We start from the raw sequence: 14,848 nt of genomic DNA on the forward strand, positions 1-14,848 counted from the left end.
GTATCAGTAAATGATACAAAAGAAGTTTTCCACAAATGGGGTTTGACAGTGTGTGCAAATTTGGGTAAATATGTTTGTAATATAAATACAAATACCTCCATCTCGTGTGCTTTGCCTGGAAGTCCAGCATCCCCCTGTGAAACAACAATCAAGAATTTCAAAAATATTTTTTCCAACTTTTCAACAAAAAAAAAATCTTCTTTTCAAAAAAGTTTGTTTTTCGTTGTCCAAAGTTGTCCGAAAAACACATTGTGAAGAAGTACTGACCCAGAAAAATGTACTAAAGTAGAGTTACTTTAGTATTTGTACTTTGTTACTTCCCATCTCTGTACATTACCTTCTCTCCTTTTAAACCCCTCTCTCCTTTGTCTCCCTGCAAAACAAAATATATATCAACATACACTCACGATAAATTCCTTAAACTCTGCAATGTGTTTCTAACACTGTACCATTTTAGTCACATGTCACAACAACCTTTACAACTATCAACACCCCAAAATCCAACCTAAACCCCAAAGCTTCTCAGAACGTCCTCCTCTTACCTTCATCCCTGGTGGCCCCTATTCACAAACACAGGAGAAGACAGGAAACATGCATTCAGAATGCAGGACATCAAGCTCGTTCACACAACACTTTACACCCCAAGCCCACATGTACTAAACGAAGACAAACTAATGTGTGAAGAACGTATCGAGATCACGCCACGCTGTGTCTCGTGTGTCTTCCTTGGCAGACGATGCCGTCTGAAGCATGCGATGTGCGGAGATTGACAACCTTGATTGAGTTTGAAGATTGTTTTAACTGACCGTAGCCCCTGGGGGGCCCATCGGCATGGGTAACGCCTGTCTGACATCATCCAGAGAGGCACCCTAGGGAGATAGGTCGGAGGAGAGTCACACACAGACATTATCAACCAAACCATAAACTTCAACATCCCTGCACCACTGCACAGAGATAAGATAAAATAATCATTTATTAGTCCCACAATGGGGAAATTCGCAGGATTACAGCAGCGCAGAGATAATGCAAACTACAAACAAGAGTACAAAGAACAACATAGTGCAAAAACAACAACATAGTAAAATCAGTATAGTATTAATATGATGCAGTTCTAGTCTCACCTCCTGTGTGACTAGAACTTGTGTCCCAGGGAGGCCCGGTTCTCCCTTGACACCATCGTTCCCCTGAGGAGAACACATGTTTACCATGCCACCAGTATCACTGTTTGTAATTATGGAAATTCATGAGTTTTCGACTTACATCAGTCCCTGCTTCTCCCTTATCCCCCTAAGGATCGAACACGGTCACTTTACATGTGTATTCTTCATGATATTATTATATAAAGGAGCTACAGGATATAGTGTGAGTGGAAAAACATACTTTTTTCCCGTCATCGCCTCTGAGCCCTCGGTCTCCCTGTAACAAGAAAAGAATATATACATATTAAGAATGTGGATTAGAAAGAGAAATCACTTTCAGGCCTTAGCAAATTCTGCTTTAAAATACAGCAGTTTTCATCATATAACCTTACATCCTTTCCTGCCTGTCCTCTCTTCCCATCAATGCCAGATCTTCCCTGCAAGAGAGGACAAACATGTCACCTGCTTCTCACTTCTACACCATCTATTGTGATTGGTTGCATCATACTCACAGGAGTCCCTGGTAGACCAGGCATGCCCGCTATACCAATCCTGCCTTGATCGCCCTTCTCTCCAGTCTGGTCACACACACACACACACACACACAGAGGTTGGTTTTACTATCCTAGTGAGGACCAACAATTCACTCCCAATCAAAACCATGTTGTCGCGGGGGGTCAGATGGCTGAGCGGTTAGGGAGTCGGGCTATTAATCAGAATGTTGTTGGTTCGATTCCCGGATGTGCCAAATGACGTTGTGTCCTTGTGCAAGGCACTTCACCCTACTTGCCTTGGGGGGAATGTCCCTGTACTTACTGTAAGTCGCTCTGGATAAGAGCGTCTGCTAAATGACAATGTAAATGTCTCTATTCCCCAAGCCGTAATGTGATTCTAACCCGAACACTAATGCATACGCCCCCATTCTTAGTATGAGGGTAGTGAAACGAGAGCGCAAACACACACTCACTTTGTCAAAGAGCTCTCTGGGCATAGCGTACAAATCAGCATGCTGTTTAATACCCTGTACTAAAACTGCCCATGCATTATAAAAAAAAAAAACATGGCTTTATAAAAAATCTGTAATGATGAACTGCTGAACTGGGACTTGTTTTGGTTTCACAGCCATGTTTGTAGCAAGTCCCTATTTTTCTATTCTTAGTTTTCATTTATTGCATTCTTAAGGGTTGGGTTCACAGAGCTTCCTTCAGAAATCCCATGTAAATAAAGAGCCCACAGGATCTGTTTGAATGCGTGTAGCATACAGCATAATCAAAACACAGCACTGCGCTGTGAGATGCGTCAGTGAGGCTCACGAATCACTGATGTGCATCATCATCCTGCTGGGCGTCCCACTGGACGCTCTTTTGTTCGGGCTAAACGGCCGATCACGCACAACCGATTCCAGCTAATCAACTGATCGCGGCCATTCATCAACGGCCTGTTTGGTTTGATGAGGTGCACTAGAGTGTAGAGGAAGCTGGAGGGGGTGAAGCTGCCGGCAGACGCAGGAGAACGCCTGGGCAGGTTAACTGCGTCACGCAGGAGAACGTCCACTCACCCGTCCTTGCTCTCCTCTCTGTCCCTGCTCGCCCTGCCAACACAAGGAACATGCGGGTCAGCGCCCTGTCACCACGTCTAACAGCTCATATCCAGTTCTACCGTTCCAACCAGGTCTACGATAACAAGCAGGAGAACACCTGGAAACATCCCTGCTGTGTTTTTAGGTGATGGAAGAGTCAAAGAGGGAGTGTTCCAACCTTGCTTCCAGGTTGTCCCGGCAACCCATCCAGACCATCTCTGCCGATCCCAGAACCTCCCTGAGAAGGCAGAGCAGTCACATGACCACCACATGCAGTACTGTACAGTATGGTACAGTGTATACTAGATTGCATCCTGGGAAACAACAAGCCAACACTGTGAGAGGAAGAGGAAGAAGAAGAGGAAGTGAGAGGAAGACCCACCGCAGATTTCCCAGGGAGTCCTGGCGTCCCTTCTGGACCCTGTGGAGAGATGAATACACACCTTCTGATTACTACACACCCCTGTCTTTATTAGATACATTTTAGTTTGACTGATAAGGAACCATGTACAGTTTAAAACATAAATGGCGTCATCTGATCCGTACCGGATTGTTTAGATTAGCTTTAAGATCATTTGCATTTGTAGTCCCTTGGCAGGTCAAAACAAAGAAACATGCATATGACCTCTGACCCTTAACCTCTAGGGGTGACACTCACTCTTGGTCCTTGAACACCTGTCTCTCCTCTCGGACCGGTGTCTCCTGGTTCCCCCTGACCACACACACAAAACACCACAACGGTTACATTTAAAGTACAGTTGAAGACAGTAGACTGCAATACAGTACAAAACAGTTTAAGGTGTTTATGCATCTACAGTATCGCACACGTGAAAAAAAAATTCTGAAGTAGAATCTTTTTAAAAAATGCCACGCCAGTCTCTGCACCTTGATCACCCTTGTCAGGACATTGTTGTCTGAAGTCAACTGGAGGAACAAAAACATCAAATGAGACAGGATAAAAACGAATCAAACTGATCATGAAATGCATCATTTGCATTCGATGCAAATGCATCTCAAGTCTTCCAGTTGTCATGACATTATCGTCCCAAGCGCCACTGGAAACAGATCAAACTCCTTAGTGGTTAGTTTTGTCAAAGATGGCTGAATTGACGCAAAGTGGTGCATGCTGGGACAGCTACTTACTGGGTACCCTCCCGGAGCGCCCGGCTTCCCCTGAGGACCGGCGTGACCATGGAAACAAGACACGACAAGATGGAGGCCAATCAGACAGACTGGACTCAACAGAGCTCTGCCTCTCACCACCACAGCAACCCACGGGCGGCACGACCGCTAAAGCGAGACTTCATTCATGTACATATCAAAACCGAACATCAAATTAGAAAAGGCGAGAGAATTTAGAGTTTTTGATTTTCGAGCGGCGAAACAAAAGGTGAAGTCAGCGGTGCACGGCAGCCCGTGTCGCTGTGAGGCAGTCGGGCGTCAGGCTGAATGATAATTGCGTTTAGTGTTTTATCACGAGCGTCAAACCTACGGGCTCCCCTCTGTCTCCCTTCACGCCTTCAACACCCTGAAACAAAGAAACGGTTTCATCTGAGCACCTCAAACAACAGAGCCGCAACAAGTCTCTCTCGTTCATGTTGAAAAGCTCACAACCAAGAGTTTATCGAGTAGCATATCAAACGGTACAGATTTGAGTCCGATCCAAATCTAGTATACCACGCTCACCGGCAAACCGATTTTCCCAGAGTCCCCCTTTTGTCCTGGGTCTCCGGGTCGCCCGGGTAACCCCAGCGGGCCCTACAAACAGAGAAGAAAAAGAATATAAAACAGTCTGCTTCCCTCTCCTGCGTAGCCAGGTACAGTCGGAGCAGATGAGATCTTACCCTGATCCCTCGGTCACCCGGCTCCCCAGCAGTACCCTGGTCTCCCTGAGAAACACATGAAGAAGAGGTGACCCGTGTGGTCGTCATAGCGACGAAAGTCTAACGGAAAAGAGAACTCACCCTCGCCCCCGAATCTCCTTTCAAGCCAGGTAGACCCTGTGGAACACAAGAGCTGTCACCACACCTGTACCAGGCCCCAATATACGCATGTACCAATCCTAATACATACACTGAACACGCATACAGACACACACACACACACACACACTGTCAGTTTTGTAACAACCTCTCTGGATTTACTTACATCTTTACCTCTAAGTCCTGGTGCTCCAGGATTTCCTGGGAAACCAACCGCCCCTTTGACACCTCCAGAGCCATCCTGTCCCTGCAAACAAGAACACACCCAGGGTTTTAAAACTGATTTTCGTCAGTCACTTGGAGATCCACGGTTTGTTTGCCGTTTTGCCTTAATGAACAACTGTTTCAAATTCGACACAGAAGACACATACACAAGAGATGATTGGTTCTTACCTTGGGCCCTGGTTTACCTGACAAACCGACATTTCCCTAAGAGGAAGGAAAGCTTGTTGGGTTAACAAATAGAACACAACAAAGTACAAATGAACAACATGAATCATTTCCTGGACGTAACCAATATTTATTTGAAAAATGTATGGCGTTTAAAAACAAATATGTAATCTGGAAAGTCTCTGAGAAATTATTGATGGAGTACCACTGCAAAAGATTTTAACGATTAACATTTAGTCATTTAGCAGACGCTCTTATCCAGAGCGACTTACAGTAAGTACAGGGACATTCCCCCGAGGCAAGTAGGGTGAAGTGCCTTTCCCAAGGACACAACGTCATTTGACAAGGCCGGGAATCAAACCAGCAAACTTCTGATTACAAGCCCGATTCTCTAACCGCTCAGCCACCTGATTCCCTGTTTAGGAAACCCCCGTTCGCTCACCCTTTCGCCGTTCTCTCCCTTGGGTCCCTGTTGTCCAGGAATCCCGAACCCTGGACTGCCCTACACACACCCGGCAGACAGTGAAACAGACAAGGTCTCTTCAGTCAATCCAGTGATTTAAAATACTGGTTTTATTTTAATAAAAAAAAAACGGTTTATACAAGTCAATGTTAGCATGCTCAATAACCATCCATTCACCCATCCATCCACCCTTTCATCCATCCATTCATCCATGTCAACCAGTGTTTACCTTTTCTCCCTTCAGTCCTTGAAGGCCTTTTATCCCTTGAAGTCCAGCAGGTCCCACCGGCCCAACATCTCCCTGGAAAACACAACGCTTCCTGTCAGAAGGGCCAATCGATGCACAGAACTAGATGTGTCTGTCCAATCAACAGGAGCTCAGAAGTGTCCCGCAGAGATTAGCAAGGAGCATCGAACCAATCTAGAGTTTTCTCAGACAGCTCGCAGATAATCAAAACCTTGTTTGTCACCAACTTTAATAACACCCCGAGGACGGTCTGGTGAGAAGGGATCTGGATTGGAAATCACAACTGAGCGTTTGCTGACAGGGACCCTGAGGGACGAGGCCCCATGTTGTTGGGGGATACCGCCAATCAACAGGACTTACAGTACGACTCGCAAACAGACTCGCAGGCTAAGGTCTGCAACACAAGGATTAAACGCTAAAAGCACCCAGTGTGAGAGCCTCAGAGGTGTTGAGGTCTTGAGAGGCGGCTGGGAAGAGGATCCGCCTCGATCAGCGCTCGAATGACAACACACTGAAGGAAGGGAAATCGCAGAACAAATAATCATTGAGATGAAAAAAATACTCACTCTGGTTCCCTTTTTCCCTGTTGGACCAAGAATCTGAGAAGGAAACAGGAAGTCATGTACTGTGTGGTATTGCTTGTTGTATACAGTATCAGTGTGTGTGGATGCATACAGACATGTTCAGTACTTCATCAGACCACTTTAGATGATTCATGATTTACCCCTTTTGCTGGATCGCCAGGCAGGCCTCTTTGTCCCTGTGACAAGACAAATAGTTAAACACACAGACACACACACTACAGTACACACATACTACAAAACACACACACATATATACATACACACCAACACACACACACACACACACACACTGTCAGTTTTGTAACAACCTCACAGTAGCACTCACTTCATCACCCTTAGGTCCCGTCGCTCCGCCCAGGCCCTGAGAGGACATCAGAGTTATCACACACAGTCTCATGAAACATGACTACTGTAGACACACTTACTGTGTCACAAATATGCAGAATAGGTTATTATTGGTACTTAAATATGTGTGTGTGTGTGAAACGTAGTTAATTATGAAGTGAATTATTAAGCCAGTATGACCTCTAGAAGTAAGAACTTTGAGCCTTATTTGACATACTTCTCCCCTTCTTCATCAAACAGAATCAGAATTCGGTTTATTCGCCATGTAGGTTTACACAAACTGCTCTGAGTATAAAGTCTTCGATGCATCTCAGATGGACCATTAGCAAGCCAAAGCACTGGGCAAACTTCATAATCATTTCGAATGAAGATCCTTCACAAGGAACCGAGATCTGAGAATCGTGACCGGCTGAAGACCTGTTTATATACCTTCCTCATACAGTGTGGTATGGATTTCTTTCAATTATTTTAATCAGCCAGAGATCAGAGAGGGCTTTTTTTAATATTGGAGTGAGTGAAGCAGAACCAGGGGCTAAATCCATGGCTGGACAGGATGGTGGGAGCAGGCAGGCTACCCCACACTAATCAGAGGGGTTAATTTCCCTAAGGTACACACACATAAGCACACACACACACACGCACACATGCACGCATGCATTCACACACACACCCATACGCGCACACATTCACACACACACACACACACACTCCTCTGCGGATCATGTGGATCAGATCTGATTTGCAGGGGTGCGGCTCAGAACCCAGGGAGTTGAAAGAACTTGATGAACTGTCCGTGTGATGTCACAAAGCAAACTTTCACAGCGAGCGTCAAAGCTCAGTCAAAGCCAACGTCTGACCAGGAAGTGACAGTTTGTGTCGGAGCTTCAGGTAAGGGGACGTAGCAAACCATCCTCACACAGAGCTTCTACAGGAAACATCGTAAAACACTTGGCGCACGTATTCAGACACGTTCACGAGGCCAGAATGTAGCTGTCCCTGATACTGTAGAATATACGCTGTTCAATGTATCAGGATGGATTTTTCCAGAAGGCAAAGGAGACGATACTCACCGTCAGTCCCTGAGGCCCTACACTCCCTCCATCTCCACGGTCACCCTGTACGGGACAAAGCAACACAAGTCCTGATGTAGTGAAGGGGAGACTGTAGAAAAACGATATACTATTTGTATGTTAAACGGTAGGACAAGGCATTGAGGGAGAGGCAGTGAAGAGGCTGTGCAGTTTTAAAAAGACACAGTGATGGGAAGACACACACACACACAAGCCCAGAGTCAATCACACTCTCAAGCCAATCAGAGCTCAGCAATTTACCCCAGGCTGAGAGAAATTAATTTTCTCCATCAACGCTCTGATAAAACAGCAAACATTTTAATTAGATAGCAGCCATGTTTTAACGTAAGGAGAAGGAGAGTGAGCGTCTCACCTTGTTCCCCTGCTCCCCTTTCAACCCTTTCTTCCCCTGCGGATGAAAACAAATCATCCTTCGTCGTTCATTTCATCACAGAAACCCAATCAAATTTTATATGCACGGCCCCTTTTGACACGCAGTGTCACAGAGGGCTTCACACACGCCCCACAGAACTGCACCTCCACCAGCCTAAACCCTCAAGGAAGACAAGGAACAACGGGAAAACTCGTATCATCTGAAGTGATGTTGTGACTCCCTGCCTGGTGAAGAGCCCACACAGACAGTACTGTGACATCACATCCTCACACATGATCTAGTGGGGAGGATGTGATGTCACAGTGGGGAGGATGTGATGTCACAGTGGGGAGGACGATGCTTACCCGTGGCCCGACTGCTCCTTGGACGCCCTGGACGCCCGCCTCACCCTCGAAGAAAGAGAGGACACACAAAACACACTTTACGACGACACAGCGGGGGGCGGAATTCTGGAATATAATCTGTCAATCAGACAGGCAGGTCTGTGTGTTCCTGTGGAGCACACGTGAATAGTTGCAGGGTGGTTTGGAGGTCGTGTCTCTCTGTACCTTTGTCCCCTGAGGTCCATTTAGACCATGATGTCCCTGCACAACAAAACGTCTGATCATCCACAGGAACAAAACAGTTTGGCTGATTCACATTTTTCTTTCACCACGCTAAACCGTTTGAGTGATCAAGTATGTTGTGTTGCCTTGAAGTGGCATGAAATTCTATGTATTTCCACTTAATGGGTAACCGTGAATTTGTGGTTTCCATGTCAAATCAACGGTTTAAGAGAAGATGAAGGCGTGATCTGACCTTATCTCCCGGCTCTCCACGAGGACCTTGAACACCTTGGACCCCAATCCCTTCCTCTCCCTGGGAATGACAGCGTGTGTACACAGGGTCACATCCCTGGAGGGTGGGCGTGAAGTTCACTTCAACATCAGCTCCTTCATGATCTTACCCTCTCGCCCTTTTGACCTGTGAACCCTGGAACCCCATCAATCCCTATTGGTCCAGGTAAACCTGCCATGCCCTGCGTGGAAACCATTTAGACACATTACATTTAACAAGTGTATAAACACATATGCTTTTATATATTTATGCATGTTAACCCTGCCCCCTCCTGCCCACTCCTGCCCCCTCCTTCCCCCCCTGAACCCTCCCGCCCCCCCTGCCCCCTCCTGCCCCCTCCTGCCCCCCCCTGAACCCTCCTGCCCCCTCCTGCCCCCCCTGCCCCCTCCTGCCCCCTCCTGCCCCCCCCTGCCCCCTCCTTCCCCCCCCGAACCCTCCCGCCCCCCCTGCCCCCTCCTGCCCCCTCCTGCCCCCCCCTGAACCCTCCTGCCCCCTCCTGCCCCCTCCTGCCCCCTCCTGCCCCCTCCTGCCCCCCCTGCCCCCTCCTGCCCCCCCCTGAACCCTCCTGCCTCGTCAGCTGAACTCACGTCTCTGCCGTTCTCTCCTTGGTCACCCTTCAGACCTTGTTTTCCACGCAAGCCCTTTCAGAAACCACAAGAAGCGCACGGAACAAAAGCAAATCACATTAATTTAGCACATTCTACTTGTTCAGATTTACCTGAAACTTAAAGAAACGTCATTGTCTCAGTACCAGTGCATTAGACCAATTAAAAAGTACGAGAAGTTAAAACAATCATTCTGAGCTGGTAAAAAAACCCCACAGACATCCATGTAAAAGAGGATCCATGACTCACTTTGGCTCCTGGTTCTCCATGCTCCCCCTGCAGGACAGAGAGCGTCATTACATGCTGTCACACAGCCTGAACCTAAACAGACACATCTGAACCCTACTGTAATGACTTGCTGTGAGTCATTTAGCTTGACGTGATTTTTGCACATGATCAAAGGACACTGACAGTGTGAAACAGTGTGTGATCAGTCCAACAAATTGATACAAGGCCCTGCATAATCACACACATGTACACAGGGAGTCAGGTGGCTGAGCGTTTAGGGAGCACTTCACCCTACTTGCCTCAGGGAGAATGTCCCTGTGCTTACTGTAAGTCGCTCTGGATAAGAGCGTCTGCTAAATGACTAAATGTTAATGTACACACTATACAGCATTACTAATGTAAGTAGTATTTACTTTCATCACTTATTTTATTCGTATTTCCGGTATTGCGTTACTAACTGTACTACTCTATGTGGCTCAGCAAACTGCCCCTTTATCTGCCCCCCGAATAAAGCATGTTGAGTGGTTACCTTGACGGACAGGCCAGGGGGCCCAATGGGTCCGGCTTGTCCAGGGAGCCCAGAAGATCCAGGGACCCCGGGGACCCCTGGGGCACCCTGGGGTCCCTGGGAGCCTTGAGGGCCTTGAGGGCCCTGGAAGACACGGAGGACTTGTCTCATGTCTCCTGTGAGGTCTGCTTTTTAAGGAATTGTAGATTTGTTTCTTGTAAACATAAATCGGTTGCTATGGGTACTCACAGACGATCCCGGTTCCCCTTTCCGTCCTGGGGTCAGTGTGTCCATGCCCCCTATGACGTACCCAGGCTCCCCCTGGGGGGAAACGGGAAAAGTTACGTCATTTGGGAGAAACCACACTTGTCATTTCCTGCTTTGATCAGCCGCCTCCACCGACAGGTGAGCGTGTGGTTACTCAGTCCAGGTGTGGTGAGGTGCGACAGGTGAGCGTGTGGTTACTCAGTCCAGGTGTGGTGAGACAGGTGAGCGTGTGGTTACTCAGTCCAGGTGTGGTGAGACAGGTGAGCGTGTGGTTACTCAGTCCAGGTGTGGTGAGACAGGTGAGCGTGTGGTTACTCAGTCCAGGTGTGGTGAGACAGGTGAGTGTGTGGTTACTCAGTCCAGGTGTGGTGAGACAGGTGAGCGTGTGGTTACTCAGTCCAGGTGTGGTGAGGTGCGACAGGTGAGCGTGTGGTTACTCAGTCCAGGTGTGGTGAGACAGGTGAGCGTGTGGTTACTCAGTCCAGGTGTGGTGAGGTGCGACAGGTGAGCGTGTGGTTACTCAGTCCAGGTGTGGTGAGACAGGTGAGCGTGTGGTTACTCAGTCCAGGTGTGGTGAGGTGCGACAGGTGAGCGTGTGGTTACTCAGTCCAGGTGTGGTGAGACAGGTGAGACTTACCCTCTCTCCTCTCTGTCCCTTTGGTCCTGTGATACCAGCAGGACCCTGAGGACACAAGACAGGACGGGAGGAGGGGAGAGGAGAGGAGAGCAGAGGAGAGAAGAGAAGAGAGGAGAAGGGGAACAGTGGAACAGTGGAACAGTGGAACAGGAGAAGGGGAACAGTGGAACAGGATAAGGGGAACAGTGGAACAGGAGAAGGGGAACAGTGGAACAGTGGAACAGTGGAACAGTGGGACAGGAGAAGGGGAACAGTGGAACAGGAGAAGGGGAACAGTGGAACAGGAGAAGGGGAACAGTGGAACAGTGGAACAGTGGAACAGTGGAACAGGAGAAGGGGAACAGTGGAACAGGATAAGGGGAACAGTGGAAGAGGAGAAGGGGAACAGTGGAGGGGAGCAGGAGAAGGGAGAGAAAGAAAGGATGAATGAGAACGTAATCAACGTCGCATTCAGATCCCACCAGAGGAATAACATTGTTAACATCCACTAGGAAGGAATGTAATAGTCACCTTTTCAACCGACACACAGTATAATATGGAAACCACTTAATCAAGCATGCCTGACCATCTGTCATTCATAGTGCATGGCTGTACCATAGTAATTACTTCAGGTGCATGCATAATGTGCGATTATAATTATTTAAAAAACAGATTCCTGTTTCTTTATGAATCATTCTGACGTACAAAGTTGAGGATTTATTTTAAGGTTTCAACAGTAAGGTACAATAACGTAAATTATCTACACAACCAGAGCACAGTGAAGCTGGGCTCCCAAGAGACTTTTATCACACAGAAGTAAGAACTAGGGAGTATCTTCTGACATAGCTCATGATAAACAGTGTCTGATACTGTTTGTATTATTAAAAACACATGTTCCTGCTAATTACTGAATGTGCACATACCATATCACCTGGGACTCCTTCTGTACCCTGAAACAAAACAGGAACGTACGTTACCGTGACAATGCTCGTGAAACTAGGTGACCGCATTAAATTATTTGTCACTATTTAGGGTTTTTTACCCGCTGTCCAGCGGATCCTGGTGGTCCGGTTCTACCAGGTCGTCCTGGCAACCCTGGGACACCATCTGTTCCAGGGAGTCCCTGTAAAATAAGAAAATTATGGTCTGTGCCAGAAACTAGATTACTACAGCAAAACCAAAACTCTGCTAAATATGTCGCCCCTTGCAGTATCACAAGCCACAAAATATTTCAAGCCTCATGAGCAAATAGCAAAATGATGTTTGACATGTAATGAAATATTGGCAATATTCAGTTGGTTCCCTTGTCGCTCCATATGTGAGAATATTAATATGATGGATACCAAATGTGTGTCTTTAATGTTGCACAGCATCCGGTTTGAATTAAGCACAGCAACAAATACACCCTGTGTAATGATAACACGATAAGGGACCGTGATCAGGTCATTCAGGTTAAGAGAGCCAGTGGGATTACATCACGTGTTGTGACTGTGGTGAAACACTGGCCCTCACCCTCTCTCCCTTCTCTCCTTTAGATTTCAAACTGAAAGGGTCGTACCCCGCTGGGCCCTGTTTCAGGCTCTGTGGAGGAAACAGCATGTTGTGAGACAACAGGACTGTGGCAACAACTCAATGAGAATTAATGAATGAATTAGTGAATGAATGACTTACTTAATGAGTGACCGACTGAATGAGTGAATGAATTACTTACTGAATGAGTGAATGACTTAATGAAGGAGTGAATAAATGACTTACTTAATGAGTGAATGAATGACCGACTGAATGAGTGAATGAATGACTTACTGAATGAGTGAATGAATGAGTGAATGAGTGAGTGATTGAATGTCAGACATACCAGGCCTCCAACACCAGAGCCGTCTCCCTAAACACCGGGATAGAAAGTGAGCAAAACAGATACAGAGGTTTAATATCTGTCAAAAAGCTGTACATATTCCATCTCAAATGTCACACAATTAAAAGTGAACTCACCTTGTCACCTTTCTGACCCTAAGAGAGCAACAAAATTAATTAGGAGAAGATTCAATTAATCATGCGATGACGATTGGCAAAATAATGTTGCGATGAGTGAAAGGCAAATAAAACAGGAGATTACAAAACTGCTAAAAAAAGACATTGAAAAACAGCCTCCATAATCTCCCAGGAAGGCCAATACAACTGGTGCTGATGTTGCTGATGCTGCTTATAGGAGGACGAGACCTACTTTGACACACTGGGAGGGACAGGGTCCCTGTGGTTTGGTTAGTTCATCAGGATCGTCTGTCGGGGTATCCAGCTGGGTAGACTGAAACATAAATCAATGAAGACTTTATCACGTGAAACACTTTAGAAACATAAACTATTCTGATGTTAGTAAGTATAAAAATATATACAAATTGGAAAAAGAAATCCGTAGCACATTTTCGGAGGGGGGGGGATCATTTCAGAGTAATATCAAATTCACCTCGTCGTGTTGTTTGAATTCTGAGAGCAGTGCCTCGCTGCAGATGTTGCTGATGAACTCTCTCTCGATGGAGGGGAAGTCGTCAAAGGTGCTGGCGTAGAAGATGTTCTTGTAGCTGCTGGGAGAGGCGATCTTCTTCAGCTCCTCGATGTCTGCGTCAGCTACTCCCACAGCCAAGACGCTCACGCCTGAAGCAGGGGACACATGCACACCTGGTCAGGAGAGTCAGATGGCTGAGTGGTTAGGGAATCGGGCTAGTAATCCGAAGGTTGCCAGTTCGATTCCCAGTCATGCCAACTGACGTTGTGTCCTTGGGCAAGGCACTTCACCCTACTTGCCTCGGGGGAATGTCCCTGTACTTACTGTAAGTCGCTCTGGATAAGAGCGTCTGCTAAATGACTAAATGTAAAATGTAATGTAATGGTCAAGGAGATGTTTGAGTGCGTGTGTGAGTGAGTATGTTTGAGTGAGTATGTTTGAGTGTGTGTGTGAGTGTGTGTGAGTATGTGTGTGTCTGTGTGTGTGAGTGTGTGTGAGTATGTGTGTGAGTGTGTGTGAGTGTGTGTGAGTGTGTGTGTGAGTGTGTGTGAGTGTGTGTGAGTATGTGTGTGAGTGTGTGTGTGTGTACTGAGAGCAGACCGAGAGCGTGAGCGATCCTTGAGGGTGGCTCCACGTCGTCAAGGGCTCGCCCGTCAGTGATCAGCACCAGCACGTGGGCCACATCCTGCCTCATGCCCAGACTCTCCTGGAACAGCTCCCTCAGCACGTAGCTGATGCCCTTCCCTGCACACGCAGGAGGAGAGCACGCCGTCAGAGAACAGGTCAACTTCAGACGGGTTTATGTGAAGCATGAGCGCGTGTGTGTGTGTACAACACAGGTGTTTGTGTAAAGCATGAGTGTGTGTGTGTGTGTGTACAACACAGGTGTTTGTGTGAAGCATGAGTGTGTGTGTGTGTGTACAACACAGGTGTTTGTGTGAAGCATGAGCGTGTGTGTGTGTGTGTGTACAACACAGGTGTTTGTGTAAAGCATGAGTGTGTGTGTGTGTGTGTACAACACAGGTGTTTGTGTGAAGCATGAGTGTGTGTGTGTGTACAACACAGGTGTTTGTGTGAAGCATGAGTGTGTGTGT

General features: G+C 47.0%; 1 protein-coding gene across 1 annotated transcript in view; it reads right to left on the reverse strand.

Moving 5' to 3' along the window:
- col7a1l (collagen type VII alpha 1-like) overlaps nt 1-14,848 on the reverse strand; it is a 52,946-nt gene that overhangs the window by 17,853 nt on the left and 20,245 nt on the right. The window contains exons 25-69 of the mRNA XM_062482789.1: nt 14,355-14,498; nt 13,716-13,903; nt 13,476-13,556; nt 13,244-13,261; nt 13,110-13,136; nt 12,767-12,835; nt 12,297-12,377; nt 12,178-12,204; nt 11,276-11,320; nt 10,621-10,692; nt 10,393-10,515; nt 9,885-9,911; nt 9,618-9,671; nt 9,140-9,211; nt 8,992-9,051; nt 8,742-8,777; nt 8,538-8,582; nt 8,173-8,208; nt 7,800-7,844; nt 6,710-6,745; nt 6,525-6,560; nt 6,367-6,399; nt 5,783-5,854; nt 5,533-5,592; nt 5,094-5,129; nt 4,867-4,947; nt 4,683-4,718; nt 4,563-4,607; nt 4,405-4,476; nt 4,211-4,246; nt 3,862-3,891; nt 3,604-3,642; nt 3,377-3,430; nt 3,101-3,139; nt 2,897-2,956; nt 2,698-2,730; nt 1,652-1,717; nt 1,532-1,576; nt 1,381-1,416; nt 1,261-1,287; nt 1,122-1,184; nt 807-869; nt 543-560; nt 338-373; nt 96-134 (exon numbers count right to left, since the gene is read on the reverse strand). Of these exons, the coding sequence (XP_062338773.1) occupies nt 96-134; nt 338-373; nt 543-560; nt 807-869; nt 1,122-1,184; nt 1,261-1,287; nt 1,381-1,416; nt 1,532-1,576; nt 1,652-1,717; nt 2,698-2,730; nt 2,897-2,956; nt 3,101-3,139; nt 3,377-3,430; nt 3,604-3,642; nt 3,862-3,891; nt 4,211-4,246; nt 4,405-4,476; nt 4,563-4,607; nt 4,683-4,718; nt 4,867-4,947; nt 5,094-5,129; nt 5,533-5,592; nt 5,783-5,854; nt 6,367-6,399; nt 6,525-6,560; nt 6,710-6,745; nt 7,800-7,844; nt 8,173-8,208; nt 8,538-8,582; nt 8,742-8,777; nt 8,992-9,051; nt 9,140-9,211; nt 9,618-9,671; nt 9,885-9,911; nt 10,393-10,515; nt 10,621-10,692; nt 11,276-11,320; nt 12,178-12,204; nt 12,297-12,377; nt 12,767-12,835; nt 13,110-13,136; nt 13,244-13,261; nt 13,476-13,556; nt 13,716-13,903; nt 14,355-14,498 (2,441 nt within the window). The remainder of the gene's footprint in view (nt 1-95; nt 135-337; nt 374-542; nt 561-806; nt 870-1,121; nt 1,185-1,260; nt 1,288-1,380; nt 1,417-1,531; nt 1,577-1,651; nt 1,718-2,697; nt 2,731-2,896; nt 2,957-3,100; nt 3,140-3,376; nt 3,431-3,603; nt 3,643-3,861; nt 3,892-4,210; nt 4,247-4,404; nt 4,477-4,562; nt 4,608-4,682; nt 4,719-4,866; nt 4,948-5,093; nt 5,130-5,532; nt 5,593-5,782; nt 5,855-6,366; nt 6,400-6,524; nt 6,561-6,709; nt 6,746-7,799; nt 7,845-8,172; nt 8,209-8,537; nt 8,583-8,741; nt 8,778-8,991; nt 9,052-9,139; nt 9,212-9,617; nt 9,672-9,884; nt 9,912-10,392; nt 10,516-10,620; nt 10,693-11,275; nt 11,321-12,177; nt 12,205-12,296; nt 12,378-12,766; nt 12,836-13,109; nt 13,137-13,243; nt 13,262-13,475; nt 13,557-13,715; nt 13,904-14,354; nt 14,499-14,848) is intronic.

The sequence above is a fragment of the Osmerus eperlanus genome, chromosome 17 (genome assembly GCF_963692335.1).
Source record: "Osmerus eperlanus chromosome 17, fOsmEpe2.1, whole genome shotgun sequence".
NCBI lineage: Eukaryota > Metazoa > Chordata > Actinopteri > Osmeriformes > Osmeridae > Osmerus > Osmerus eperlanus.